The sequence below is a fragment of the Nannobrachium achirus genome (genome assembly GCF_963921795.1).
Source record: "Nannobrachium achirus genome assembly, chromosome: 23".
Lineage (NCBI taxonomy): Eukaryota > Metazoa > Chordata > Actinopteri > Myctophiformes > Myctophidae > Nannobrachium > Nannobrachium achirus.
In genome coordinates this window covers 11,953,946-11,969,803 of record NC_137830.1, presented here as the reverse complement: position 1 = coordinate 11,969,803, position 15,858 = coordinate 11,953,946, and the positions used below count along the sequence as shown (strand labels likewise).

General features: G+C 41.7%; 1 protein-coding gene across 1 annotated transcript; it reads right to left on the bottom strand.

Moving 5' to 3' along the window:
- Positions 1-1,129: 1,129 nt before the first annotated feature.
- On the bottom strand, positions 1,130-6,751 carry LOC308308762 (toll-like receptor 1; the record flags this gene model as incomplete). The annotated part of the gene is made up of 2 exons (XM_080754215.1): positions 1,130-3,154; positions 6,590-6,751. The coding sequence occupies 2 exons, from the start codon at positions 6,749-6,751 to the stop codon at positions 1,130-1,132; spliced, it is 2,187 nt and encodes a 728-aa protein (XP_080610341.1).
- Positions 6,752-15,858: the final 9,107 nt, after the last annotated feature.

Here is a 15,858-nt window from a genome sequence, read left to right as displayed (position 1 = left end):
AGCCTACTGTATCTGTACTTAGGTCTTCTACACATGTACAGTATCATTCACATTTTGTTTATGCATATTACACAGTTGATAAACCTATTCATGTATATCCTACATATTCAACTAAACATCACTTTGAGTTAAAAACACATACACCTTTTCCACCCCCACAGATCAAACACACACACGCACAGACACGCGCGCGCATGCACGCACGCACGCACGCACGTACTTACGCACGCACACAAACACACACACACACACACACACACACACACACACACACACACACACACACACACACACACACACACACACACACACACCACTTACTCAACTTACTACTGTACTGTAGTAAAATCTTTAGGTATTTTTACCCCTTTACTTGAGTATTTCCAATTTCCAATAGTCTACTTTTACTTCTATTCACCCCACTACATCTCGGATCCAAATACTGTAGGCATACTTTTACTCCAATACTTATTATTTGAAAACTTTACTGTAGATTGATTATTATTACAAAACATACAGCCATATACATTTTGTACTTTTGAAAATAGCTGTGAGCTTGTAGATCGGCTATTTTCAAAAGATTTTTATACATTTTGAAAAAATGAAATGGGACAGTCTGCATAATGAGTACTTTTACTTTTGGCACTTGAAGTATATTTTGTAATATAACACTTTTGTACTTTTACGTAAGTAAATTCTGAATAACATTTTGATTGATGCTTTATTTGAAGTTTGCATAGGAATAGTACAGGACAGCACAGTTCAGATAAATAACTGGTGAAACCGTGAAACTAGAAAAATGTATTAAAAGCAATTTCAGTAATTGAATAATGATGAATCCTATAATAATGTCTTATGTGCTATTTAGGCTACACCTTCACTAAAATGTCTTGTTTATGTTCTTGACTACTGGGCAATTTCAAGAGGTCTGTTTGGGTTCAGACAACTTGTGATGAGAATTTATTTTGTACTTCAACTTATTTTACAGTCAATTCATGGTTTAAATTAATCAGATGGAATAATTATACAAATTGATGTTTGTTGCAGCTCAGAACTGGGGAAAAGGTCCACTGTTACACTCTCAGAGTTAGGTTAACACTCCAGATGTTGCTGTAATGTTTAGTTTTCATTAAACAGCATCTGTGAGCAGAGGCAATGTATCCGATATAGCAACAGCCACATCCTTAAGAGCCATTCTCTTGTCGGCAGCCTGTAGCATTGACTTAAGGCTTGCCCAGAAAACACGTTGCTTTCGCTCATCTTCAGGCCACTCAAGGTAAGTCTGCTGCATGAGCAAACTCCTTAGTTTTAGGAACTTCTTTGGCAGAGAGTCCATTGAAATAGGCTCCAATAGAATAAAAACTAAAGAGTCCTCCTGCACACTTATGGCTCTGTGTTGGGCAAAGAAAAGCTCATAGTTGCACCAGTCACTCTGGACAAAGTTTCTGGAGAGCACAAACAGTGTCTTGTAGCTGGCCTCGACACTGTTAATAATGTTGTCAATGATCCATTCGCCAGGGACAAAGTCACGGTCGTGAATGCAGAGGGAAAGTCCAGCCCCCTCAAGAGATGGCGTCAGCTGACCGTCAACCCAGCTGGAGTCATGATGGCTATAGGAGATGAAAGCATGATAGTGAAACGATGCATTCGCCAACATGTCGGCCCGCTTCTGGCCTCTCCTTTTCACCCTGATCCACACCCACAGCATATTTGCATACCACATCCCATCACAAACATAGAAAACAAGACCCAGGCCCGCACAAATGGCAAATGTCACAGACACCGACACTGCTGCCTGCAGTGACATATCACAAGCCAGCTTACTCATTTTATACTCTGAGAGTGGCAGGCCGGCTGCTGATGGCGGCATGTTGCATGTATATTCCAAAGGCCAGTCAGAGAGTAAAGACTTATTCAGCGCAGTCAGAAACCAAAAAGAATCACATGAGCAGGCGAATGGATTGTCTCCAGCCTTGAGGACCTGCAGTCTTGGCAGGCCCAGTAAGGACTCCTTGGAGATCGACGTGATGGCATTATGATCTACATACAGAATGAGCAGAGTCGGGGCATAGACATCCAGCGGGAGGGCCTGTATGTTGTTTGAGCTCAGATAAAGGTGAGTCAGTCGAGGGAATTGCGACAGGATCTCCTGTGATATTGTCGTGATGGCCGTTTTGGATAAGTCAATCCTCTCGAAATGCGGAGACAGGTATTTGAAAACAGAGCTACCCAGGTTGTTGTTCTGTAGGCTCAGCTCCGTCAGATGAGTAGGCCAAGTGCACGGCTGGTCCGTTACGATGGTGTTGTCACTCAGGTCCAAAGACTCCAGGGCTTTCATCTGATGTGTCTTACTGGAAATGAAAGACAGACTGACAAACCGGTTCTTGCTCAGAGATAGCCATCTGAGTTTGGGGAAGACAGAGGTGTATGAGCACGACGGCCACCAGAACCCATCGTCTGACAGTAAGTTATCTGAGAGATCCAGCTTCTCCAGCGATGGTATTGCCGCTATAAGGTTGCATGGTGAAATGTTCATTCCAGTGTGGGAGAACTTTACATAGGTCAATGTGGAGAGAGTCTCAACGCTGATGTTAATTTTGGGGTATCTGTACTGGCGATGGGTCACTCCATCAAAGATCACAGAGCGAATGTTGGTTGAGTGGTTCATACTAGGAAACTGAAACCCCTCTGGTTTGTCTTCGTTATAAAGTATGTTTACCAATGCAAACGTATCAATAGGGGAAAGCCATACATTTTTGAATAACAGAACCAGAAAAGTGCTATTAATGAAAGTGTTCACAAATGTAAGATTTTGTATTAGTGGCATTTCTCTCAAATTCTTAAAATGGTCACCTGACACATTGCAGTCATCTGGAAATGGCTTAACAAATGTTAATTCTCTTGTTTGGGTCTCATTTAAGTCCTTGAGTATGATCCCAAATATGTCCAAATTCTCACATTCCGTAATGTTGAGTGTTAATGTCTGGAGAGACTTCAATTCTGCAAGAGCACCAGAATCATATCTTTGCCACTTATTTCCTGCTCCCAACGTGAGATGTTTCAAAGAGATGTTTTTAAATGGAGTGAAGTCATTGTAGTTCAACGACAGAGCATTTATACTTCCTAATAAAAGGATGTCCAAATGCGTTAGTGTCTGAAACGAAGGTGGTAAGCGATAACTGTCATACAGGTTGCTTGACAGGTCAAGGATTTTGAGTTGTGGCAACAGAATTGCAGGAATGATAAATAAGGAATTGTGAGAGATGTTCAGAACTTGGAGTCTTGGCGTTCGTTCAAACACCATGGGAGATATTGCCCGGAGGTTACAGTAGGTTACTTTAAGGAAGCAGAGCTTGGAAAGTCTGACAAAGGGAGCTTCATCCAGTTGTTCAATGTGGTTGTAGGAAACGTCCAAATATTGTGTGTTGTCTGGCAGATTAGAGGGAACACTTGATAAGTTTTGTTTGGAGCGGTCCTGGATCTGTCGCCTTGAGGTTACACATAAATCTAAGCCTTGTTCCCCGTCGGCTGTCAGCAGGGAAACCACAGCAACCGTGCAGAACAGTAAAGCGCTGTAGTAAAAAGATGAAACAAATGAGTATAATGGAAGAAATACGGTGAGTCAAATGAAGCAGGTTTATATCAATATTTTATTGCAATATTTTGTATTCACATCTCTATTTGCCAAGAGTATAATTGAAAGGACATTCTGGTGGAATAAATCACTGTATCAAAAATAAATAATTAATATACATATAGAAACAACGAAAAACGCTTTACCTTTGCCTGGCCATGACTTCACAAACAATAAGATGAAGCTCTTCAGGCCATACTTTTATATCCTCTTTGCTTTCTAAAGTTACACAATTACTGTAAGCTTATTTTTTATTCCTCTTTTCTACCTCAATACTATTGGTTATTCTGCTTTCACAAGTGTAGATCCCTTTTTTTATTATATTCACTTCTCCATTTGTTTTTAATCAAAGATAACATTTCAGTTATGAATTTGAGTAACCTTTTTGTAAAATGACAAATGCAGACCTGTAAGTTAAATGATAAACCTGTTACTACTATATTTATACGACATATTTGTACTAATAGAATCTGCCCAATCCATGGAAAGATATTAAGAAATAGAAATGTAGAAATAGAAATGTCCCACTCTGGAGATATGGAAGTTCTTCCTAAATCTACACAAATTTCAAATGTAACAAATACAAAAGTGATTTACAAATACAAAAGTGAATTATCAGTATAGCTACAGTACCTATTTACATTGGCTAGTTACACATAACATCTGTGTCTTGCAATACAATTTACAGTAGAATAGATGAGAACAACATGTTTGTGTAACATTTGCAATAAACAACAAGGCAACATGTTTAGTGTGATATTCTGTAGATATAGCTGAATTTGAAGTGTAACAAAGGAGACCATGTGTCTATGTTTCTTAATTAAAGGAGTAGTTCACCCCCAAAATGACTTTTTTTCTATTGATTACTCACGCCATGGAGATTTGAGTTTTAGTTTTTTGTCACATTCCTAAGAAAAAAAATAATTATAGTAAATTTACCCCAATTCATTCAATCAATGGGGGTACATTTATTGTAATTAAAATGTTGTCTTAGGAATGCGACAAAAAACAAAGAATATTATTGAACTCAAGTCTCCATGACATGAGTAATCAATAGAAAAAAAAGTCATTTTGGGGGTGAACTACTCCTCTAAGGTCTCAAAAGAGTCTCTTTGTATGAACACTTGAATGATAACATGGGCTGTTGAATGATGCACTGAAGACCATCTGGGTGTTTGTAGGGGCACGTTCAGATATTCCGCAGGGTCTGGAGGAATTTATCTGAAAGACAAGAAAAACAGTTTGAAATGCAATTTTGCCATATTTCCCCTCAAGGATTAGAAGGTAATTTTGTGAGTACTTCATTTTACTGTGTGTCAAGAACAGCAAAGAACAGTATCAACGGTGCTGGAAAAACTAGCCATATACATTTTAACATAATGGAAAACATGTTAAAAGGTAAATCATTTGACATAGGTAAGAAGAGACATGTTCAGGGCAATAAGATTCAGGAAGAACTGTTTAAAAACTGTATGTCAGTGGACACATCCAGCGGCTAAAGATACCGCGCGCGCGCGCGCGCGCGCACACACACACACACACACACACACACACACACACACACACACACACACACTTCTCTTCCTAACGCCTGTCTCCTTTGACAAATGGAATTTCATTCTATTTAATGGCTTCACAACAACAAGGCTGGTGTAAGACATTAGCTGCATAAATTAAATGCATGGATTAGGCCTAGATTCTATACTATCAAGACGTTCCACATTCCCTCAACTACTTTCATGTTTTCTTGTTTGTGAGGTGGTTATCAAAGTGGTCCTCGGGGGGGTTCCAGGGTGTCCCCAGCTAAATGATTGATAGGTAGGAACCAAACGGACCCTTAGTGTAGTGTAACTCGTCCCGGAGCCATTTGGTTCCATGTGAACCTCTCAGAGTTATGTGGGTCCGTGGCCTAATAATGCATACCAAACTGGGGGTCCTTGCAATTAAAAAGAGAATCATTGGTGCGTGCCCTTAAGACAAATGAATCACAGGAAAAGTACCAAAATCGTGACACTGTCCTTAGCGTACGGTTATGTTACAGTACTATATGTTACCTGTCTTTTGTGACAGCCCCTTCAGTTGGCACTTCCCCAGGGACAGGTTACAGGTGTAGAGCCCTAAGCATCCTGCACAGTGAGGATGGACACTGCAACTTCTTGCTTGGATACCATTACAGCCATGCTGAAAAATAATTATGTTGAAACAATCAGTTACTACTTGTTGGAAGAATGAATCTGTCAGCATAAGATTTTTCCTTTCTCTGTGCATATCGTCACTGTTAGGCAGAAACCTCGTATTTACCAAGTTTCACATACTGTATGTTTTGTATGCCCTACTTCATCATACAAAAGTGTCGCACGAAACTATTTGAAATAGTGAAAATAGACGATCTACAAGCACACAACGCCTCCCGAAATCGCCTTTAAAATAATAACAAAAAAAGGAAAGTTTTTGACGTACAAGGTTTCCACCCGACAACAACGATATGTTTGAATTATTCATTGATTGATTGATATGTTTATTGATCAAGAAATAAAACACATGTCACCGATGTCTCTGGTTGACATTGGCACATTTCACTCAGATTTTTTCATCTCACTCATGTCACTTTGTCTGCTGACCTCACTCAGCAACAAAATAAAAATAAAATAAACAAAAATTAAAATAAAACAATTCACAGGAGGCAAACAGTGATCACCCCATGATGTGCACTGCAAAGTAGTTTCAAATGCACTGCATTGCAGATGGTTTTTTGAGAATAAAAAACTAAAAAAGAAGAGAAGACATGCATGACATGCATGAGCTGGGCAGATATTGCCCCAGGAAATGTGTCAAGGTGAACCAGAGACATCGGTCAAATGTCATCATGTAACATACATCTGACCCACCATAATCAAAAGGATAACGCAAAAAAAGCCATTGTGGTCCTCAAATGATGCTGTCATCAACACTCACCGTGTCAGAGTTGAACCGGCCGTAGCGTACACCACGGTCCCTGTTGACCACTCTTTGCCTCGAGAATCCTCTGAAACCATGGCGCAAAGGCTCACTGTCTATCTGGTCAATCGTCCCACTGTCGTATGAATATTCATATCTCTCCTCGGGTGCGGCTGACATCTGTCGCCATCTGCGTGAGGCCACCCGGGGAGGACGGTTAGAGCTGCCGGTTCCATCAAGTCTTTGCCAAGCCACTCTGGGCCCCATACCCGACTGTGCCGATGCTGCTTGCAGACAGGCTATGTGGAAAATTAACAAATATCTCAAGAGGGAAATCTGCCGTTCCATTGCGTCTTTGATGGCAACTTTGAATTCCAGTGAATACAGTATCCAGCTTCAAGACCACACACATATATATACTGTATGTCCGTCCCTGCTCCCCGCCTCCATCCTAACCTGACTCAAAGTGTCTTGTGATGACGTTGTTTCAATAATGGCCAACATTCCTGTGTCTGTGTTGCAGAGTGTGATGACAATGCAATGTTTGCCAATTGATTATCCATCCGGGGATAAAGGAACACATGATAATTATGTTGATGTGTTTTTGTAGCCCCAAGCGAAATTGGCAAATACAGCCTTAGACTTTAGCTGCTGGTGTTGCAGGTGATGTTGTAATTAAGTGGAATCCGTGCAGCCACATTAACAAGCCATCATTCAGAAGTCAGGAATGATGGGGCCCTGCAGCGTTTTGGATCTGACCCCAGCACAGCCTTATCACGGCATGACAATCAGTGCATCAAAGCAACAAATGCAGTATTTGGCAGATTTTAGCTATTGAAACGTGTCAGTGAGGCAAAAATGTAAATTTCTATGGAAGATTCTACATCTTCCAATGGTGGCAGTGTGCAATTCCAATGTGACTTTAATTAATGATGAATTACTGCTATTCACCTATACCAGCACCTCTGTTGAACTATGTTAATTATTTAGCTGCTGTTTATATTTGATTCGATTATGCTACAAACTCAATTGAGATGTTTTTTCTGTTTGTTTGAAATGGATACATAATTAACTACAATTGTTTCGAACTGAACATAATCATAATATAATCACCAGTTTGGCTGGGTTCAACCATCTTCATCTTTGCCTTGATAAGGAAGAACAATCCCTAGACTCAGGAATCAAAAAGGTCTTATTTGTCACTTACAGTAATCATTCGAGCAAAACGCCCATGTCCACAAGATTGCAATAACAGCAGCATGATATTCTGTAGGCCTACACAAGATAATACTGCGGTTTAAAGAAACTAAAAGAAACAGAAACATATGATATTAATAAAACGTACGTTAAAACGTACAGGCAGGATCCACACTAACAATTATGTAAAGGGAACTTTAGCAGCAGTGGTTGATGTACAATAGGGAGTAATTTAATGTCACATAATATACAAATGATAACATACAGTATGTGTTGTCAACAACATGTGCAGGAAAACAAACCTTAGCAGTAATGAGTATAGGTGGATGGGGGGTGCGATAACAGTGGGGAAATGTTCAGAGTTGGGGGTGGCAGTAATGCTGTGCTCATGTAAAAACTCGCAAAGTAGTAAGGGTGTATCTACGGTATCTTAATTCAACTTCGATTTGGAATACTAGAAGCTCGGGCGGCCCAGCGTCTAGTCGGCGACCTGGCCAACTCGGGAACTATGTAAATAGGGAATGAATGTCCCGCCCTTTAATGCAAACCCCATTATACCTGTTGTCATAGGACCCGTTTTGACCATCTGTTTGCCTGTGTCCATTTATGCCCATATATGGAGATATCTGTTATCTGTCTGTCTGTCAGCGTCCATTTTATGTCCATATATGGAGATCACTGCAGATATAGTTCTGGGTCCATTTTATGCCCATATATGCCCATATATGGAGATATCTGTCTATTTGCGTCCATTTCATGCCCATATATGGAGATCTCTGTATCTGTCTGTCTGTGTCCCTTTATGCCCGTATATGGAGATCTTTGTGATTCTGCGTAAATTTTATTTCTGGGTCCATTTTATGCCCATATATGCCCATATATGGAGATATCTGTTATCTGTCTGTCTGTCAGCGTCCATTTTATGTCCATATATGGAGATCACTGCAGATATAGTTCTGGGTCCATTTTATGCCCATATATGCCCATATATGGAGATATCTGTCTATTTGCGTCCATTTCATGCCCATATATGGAGATCTCTGTATCTGTCTGTCTGTGTCCCTTTATGCCCGTATATGGAGATCTTTGTGATTCTGCGTAAATTTTATTTCTGGGTCCATTTTATGCCCATATATGCCCATATATGGAGATATCTGTAGATATCTGTCTATTTGCGTCCATTTCATGCCCATATATGGAGATCTCTGTATCTATGCCCATATATGCCCATATATGGAGATATCTGTCTATTTGCGTCCATTTCATGCCCATATATGGAGATCTCTGTATCTGTCTGTCTGTGTCCCTTTATGCCCGTATATGGAGATCTTTGTGATTCTGCGTACATTTTATGCCCATATATGCCATTTGCGTCCCCATATGCCCATATATGGAGATACATAACCATGGCATTTTGTGTTGACTCATGTTGCGTACGCGATGTCAGAGCCTTTTATGAGTGATGTCACAATGAGTCAGCGCTTGCGCCGATTTCCATCTGTCTATTTGCGTCCATTTCATGCCCATATATGGAGATCTCTGTATCTGTCTGTCTGTGTCCCTTTATGCCCGTATATGGAGATCTTTGTGATTCTGCGTACATTTTATGCCCATATATGCCATTTGCGTCCCTTTGCGTCCCCATATGCCCATATATGGAGATACATAACCATGGCATTTTGTGTTGACTCATGTTGCGTACGTGATGTCAGAGCCTTTTATGAGTGATGTCACAATGAGTCAGCGCTTGCGCCGATTTCCTCCGGAACAGCCTGATGTCAACAATCAGCTCCGCATAAGGAGATTCCGAACGTTTCGCGCCGGTTCGTAAAAAACGCGCGTCGGGTCGGGTCGAGGCCGGGCACTGCACTCCGCGCCACGGCGGAGAACGCGCGTGCCGAATCTGAAGCCGGTGGGACGAACGGTTCTCGAGATACGCGGATTACATACACGCAGACACGCAGAGACTTCTCGCATTTATAGATAGATTAGAATCCAAATAAAATTGGATGAAAGATGGTAATTGAAAATAAATGTGCTGAAAACTTGAAGCATGGTCCATCCTTTGCTGTGCACTAATACTGAGTTCAATGTATTTTTATGAATTATTGTTTACAGTACAGTTTATGTCTCCGTCCATCCGGACGTCTGTCCGTGTATGCTTGTTTACGGTCTATGGGTTTCACTGTGATGTCAGAGGAACCACACTAACATAATACCTTTTATGCCCTTGTATGGAGATCCCCTGATGTCATCAAACAGGACTTCGTGGGAATGCCCATATATGGAGGAAGACAGCCCATATCTGTGTGGCTGGTACAGACAGGGATCTCCATATATGGGCATAAAAGGGATTGTATGTATCATGTCAGATGTCATAGATTAGACGTCATAGGACTTTCACATAATGAATAACTGAGTAAGCATGTTTGGGGTCTCACAGCATATCTCCATATACAGGGTTAGCTACAATATACAGTAGGTGCATGTGTTCAGAATTGAGACAAAACATAACAGTGAGCACAACATAAACATCTTGTATCTTAGTACATTATGAGAATGTCTCCTGTCCTTCCCTCCTACTCAACTTCAAAATGTCCTTCACGCCCCATTGTTTCTTTGTGCTTTTCTGACTTTGACTTCTGAAGTCAGACGTGCAACTGAAATCAATTCTCCACAACCTGGTTATTCCTGTTGGTGGTCGAATGTACAACCGTCAGCAGGCCCGGCCGGGAAAGGCCAGATGTTTTGTTACAACAGATTGGGAGAGATTTCATGCATGCATGCTTTCTGTTCCCCATATAACCCGGATACCATGGGATCCTTTGATTACAAATAGCAGCAACATTCACTGCACACATAGCAGCTTTGTAAGTTCAAATAAATTAATACACCTCTGTCTCACTTTTAAAAAGAGCCTCTTATCCCCTGGCTTTGTAACCTAGAGACATTTAGCTAACAAATCGGTGGCTGGATTATTTTGCATGGCAGGATGGTTAGTCATTGTACACCTACACAAGTATCTGACACTCTCTTTTTCCATTCCTTTCTTCCTTGTCTTTAGTTATGTGTGACCTTTGCCACTGCATTGGAAAGTAGCTAAGTACACAAAGTCACGTAGGCCTACTGTACATAAATACAATTTAAAGCTTTTTACTTGACCTTCGTACAGTATTTACATTTTCTATAGACTACTTTATACTTCTTCTCAACTACATGAACTCAGAGAGAAATATTGTACTTCTTTACTCCACTAGAATTATTTAAAAACTTTTGGAAGATAGCACATATTCAAGCTCACATTCCATTCCATTGCAACAGGTTTTGAGCTTGTAGATCCGCTATATTTGAAACATTTGACATTTTGACCAAAAGAAAAGTGGCGATGGCCCTCTTTTGCAGAATGAATACTTCTAATTTTGTGCTTTTAAGTATATTTTGATTTAGATGCCATTACATACTTTTATTTAAGTAAAATACAGCCAGGACAAGTATACCTACATGGTGCTAGTATTCCTCATTGTACTTCATTAAAAAGTACTCTTCCACCACTGCTGGGTTCTCTCACATTTGTGGAGAGAGGCACTCTAGCCAGCTAGATTAGTTGGCTGCACAAGGGAAGATAGTCTCACCGTGATGATGACACCCTTATCTGTAGATTCACATACAGTCTCCCTGTGTGAATGCAAGCAGTAAAGGTGATCCATTAATGTACTATGTGCTTTGTTTTGCATGGAAACACAGATGTGTCATCACCACGGAGACCGATCCAGAACACAGGATGTGTGTGTAGCAGGGTGATGAGAGTATGGACAATACTTCAAACAATGTTTTGGTGTCATCCACCAAAACACAGGCCATGACAAAATGAGACGTATTACAAATTCAAACAACCATTGAAACTGTCTAAGAGGCAGAGAGAAAGGCTGCGATTGGGGAATGAGCACCTGGCTACATTTCAAAAGATATTGCTATTTGCTTTACTTTCCCCAATAATCCTATACTGTGTGGGAGCTTGAATGTTTACTGGATATTGATACTTGGGATCCAAGCAACATATTCCTCTGTGTACATTTCCACTGGGCTTTTTACAAGTCTTAAAGATGGGTCTTGGTTGTCAGAGTTGGTAGTTGAGACAACTTGGAATTGGCATGGTGTGATATTCACAGGATTGAAGGGTTTTGTCATGGTTCCCAACATAATTTCCATAAAATGAGATTGAGAAAACTTTTCAATGTCATTCACTCATACACACGCGCGCACACGCGCGCACACGCACGCACGCACGCACGCACGCACGCACGCACGCAAACACACACACACACACACACACACACACACACACACACACACACACACACACACACACACACACACACACACACACACACACACACACACACACACACACACTTTCACACTGCACTTTCAAAGAAACCTTTCAAAAACACTAAGGTAGTCATTTTATTATCCTGTCTTACTATTGCTACTATTCTTTAATTATTCCTTTCTTAGTTACTTACTTACTTCAAATATCCAACATCATGATGACCTAGAATTCATGCAATATGCAACACATACCGGTATGGTTGTGGAGTTTACAATAGGAAGTTCAGACTCAGGTTCAGCTTACAGGCAATGCAACCACAGTACAGTTTATGTTATTGTTGCTACAATGTTACACACACACACACATCTGGCCCAACTGGGTCTATTCACTCTGGCCCCTATAGCAACCAAGTATGTCAGGTTTCGTTGCCTGTTGTCTGTTTTCAGGACACAATATACAAGTCAAAGCACCTTCAACCTGGTGTCCCTATTTTGGAAATGTCAAATGTCATTAGAGTGAAAAATCCCCCCAAATTCCCAGAATGTTCATATTCTTTCCAAAAAAGTACCAAAATGTCACAATTTTCTAGCGCTTGTATATCGGCTATGTTTGCAGTTCATCATAACGTATAGGGCTTAAGTTAACACATTGATTATCTAATGAGTGAAAATGTAGCAACATAATAATGTCCACTAATGTCAACGCTTGTTGATGGTGAACCATTCAAGTCCTTTATACTTAATCAAAAATAGTAAAACAAAAATAGACCTGCCTACAAGCTCACAACAAAAAATGTGCCTATAATGGACATGCCCAAAATATAGAGGTGCCAGATGAAAGTATAGTTAATGTCAGAATTACTGAATAGAAATTAGTCCAATGAAAGAATGTATCAAATACATTGTAATACATGATCTATTCAGATCAGAGCTAGGTTTCTCTTCAGTACAGCATAGATAGACAGACTATAATAACAACAAACATCTTCTTTTAAAGATCTTTGGAGATTTTTATGCTTTTATTGATAGTAGTCTATAGTACCAGTAAGACTCCCTAATCGGGAGATAAGCGACCGTAGGTCACTTATCTCCACAAATAGAGCAAAAATGTGTTTTTCCAAAATCTTCCTGATCCATGTTGATGACATGAGTGTAGACATACTGTGTAGTGATTTTCGTGATTTTAGGGCAAAATCTGAATCGGCCTCATGGTGGCGCTAGAGGGCCATGTGAGAAATGAGGGGTGGGGTGTCCGCGCCGCCAAGGCGGACGAATAGGTACCGGCCCCGGCTCTCCCGGTAGCTCCTAGCCCGAGTTACGGCATTTTATGTGAGCTGCAGTGGCAGGGGGTCCTCCACTGGGGGCGCCACCACTTTTGCATCCGTTCTGGAGCACCAGGAGTGGGTGGTCCCCGGGAATGCCCCGTGAGCAGCCCCGTTGGGGTGGTCATTTGGTAATTTTTGCACATGTGCTCATTTTTTACACTTGGGGGTCCCCGAGGGAGCTGGGGGTCCCTGGAGCTCCGGGGGTCCTTGGAGGTTGTAGTTTGGCAGGTAAGGAGTGTGTGTGCAAAATCTGGCATGGATCGGGGCAACGGTTGCGGAGATATGAGCAGGGCAAAAGTGTGACGTGTGACGTGTGTGACGGACGGACGGACGGACGGACGGACGGACACCTCGAGCAGCTTTCTGTAGTAAGTGCGACCTACGGTCGCAATAAGAAGAGAGAAGGCCGCGGAGTGACACGCAGCAAAGGCCGTCGGGATCGGGACTCGAACCCAGGTCTACGGCCTAATAAGTCAACATATATTATATTATGTGGGTCATTGAGATGAGAATGTTTAAGAGAACCAGCAACATATGTTTAGACCACCTACTGCATGCGACCACAAGGTGGTGTTGGCTCTCTTCTACCCACGCATAAGGGGGGGGGGGGGGGGGGGGGGGGACGTTGATGATTTTCTTATAGGCCAAGGGTTGCCAACACTCCTGAATTTGGCAGGAGTCTCCTGAATTTTTACCCTCCTGCCATGCTCCTGAATTGTCAATTCTCCTGAATTTCTTCTGGATTTGCTATCAAACTCAAAAAAATCACCAGAACACAGGAAATGACATCTACTATGTTCAAAACTTTCTGCGGGAGGAGGACCCCCAGACCCCCGCTTAGGGAGTGTGGGAAGTGCATGCAATCATACAGGGATATTCACTTACAGCAGTAAGTAGTGAATATTGCAGATGGGACCTACATTGCTGCAGTTTAATATCAAATCAATTTCTGTACACTACTTAAAGCTTTCTTTGAAGATGCTTTATCCACAGAGTGCATTATCACATATGTATTACACATTATGAAGGGAAAAAAATCACCTTTCCAGGGGTGTAGTGGCGAGGGGGGCCGGGGTTATTGGGGTGCATTGACCTTTTTTAGCTGTTAAAATGCTGGTGACTGGCCTCCTTGAGCGTGAGCATCAGTGAGCATTTCTGTCATTCACTTACATGTGAATGTGACGTGAATGACCCAGTGGCCTGGGAAAACATTAAGGTGTGAATGTGTGAATGGGCATTCAGACAGATAAATCTAATTATCACCCTGACCGGGACAAAAAACTGGTTGAACAAGCCTTCTTGTTGTGCCCAGTGGCAGTCTTCTGAGGTCTGGTGCCCATGCACTCTGTTTTGGTGCCCACATTTCCGTAGTGCCCTTGCAGTCTTCCGAGGTCTGGTGCCCACTCTGTATTGATGCCCACATTTCCCTAGTGCCCAGTCCTCCGAGGTCTGGTGCCCACTCTGTATTGGTTCTCACATTTCCCTAGTGCCCAGTCTTTGGAGGCCTGGTGCTCACTCTTCTCTAGTGCCCAGTCTTCAACAAAAAAATGGTGCCCAGATTTCCCTACTGCCACTCTATGTTTACGTCGACATGTATCATATATGATGCTGAATGTCACATGCACATGACTATATCGTCGCTCTCCATTGCAGACTCTGCGCTGGACAGTCCACTCAGAGAGTGGGCGGGTCTATGGGCTGGAGCCAGGCAAGCTCTCCATATTTTAACCTATTGCGTTTTTCCTCCAAGTAGCCTATAAATAATGGGATCTTGAATGAAAAATTATAATTATATAAAAAATCACACCCGTGTGAAGTGGAGCTGTGTGTGTGTGTGTGTGTGTGTGTGTGTGTGTGTGTGTGTAGATCATGTGTACCGATTTTTGTGACATTTGAAGAAAATATGTAGGAAAAGGAGCAAAAAGTGTGTTTTGTAGAAAATTCAAGATGGCGGAAAATCTATCCTGGCGCAAATGGGCGTGGCCTATATGGGGAGATGCGTCTTGACCCAAGGAATCCAGGGAAAAAAGAATTTTAATTTTCCGATCTACGGTTCAAGAGTTACGGGGCAAAACGTAAAGTGGGCCGTTATAGCGCCACCATGAGGCCGAGTGATGTAATTATTTTTCGATTCATTCTTAAAATCATTATGAATCTCCTCTCCGAGGTTTGAAACTGTAGCTCCTATGGTTTACGAGAGAAAAATACTTGAAAGTGATTTCTTGCATTGTCCCATTATAAGTCAATGGGGACAATTAAGCGTCGTTTTTTGCCGATTACGTCGGCATGGTAAGGCGGATCGGAACGAAAGGTAATAGAACACCATTCCCGGCCGAGCCGCACATTTTGATGTATATATTGCGCGAGTGGCGTAAATGGTGCGGCACTAGTTACGCGCCGAAGTCAGGCTACATACACACAGACACACAGACAGAC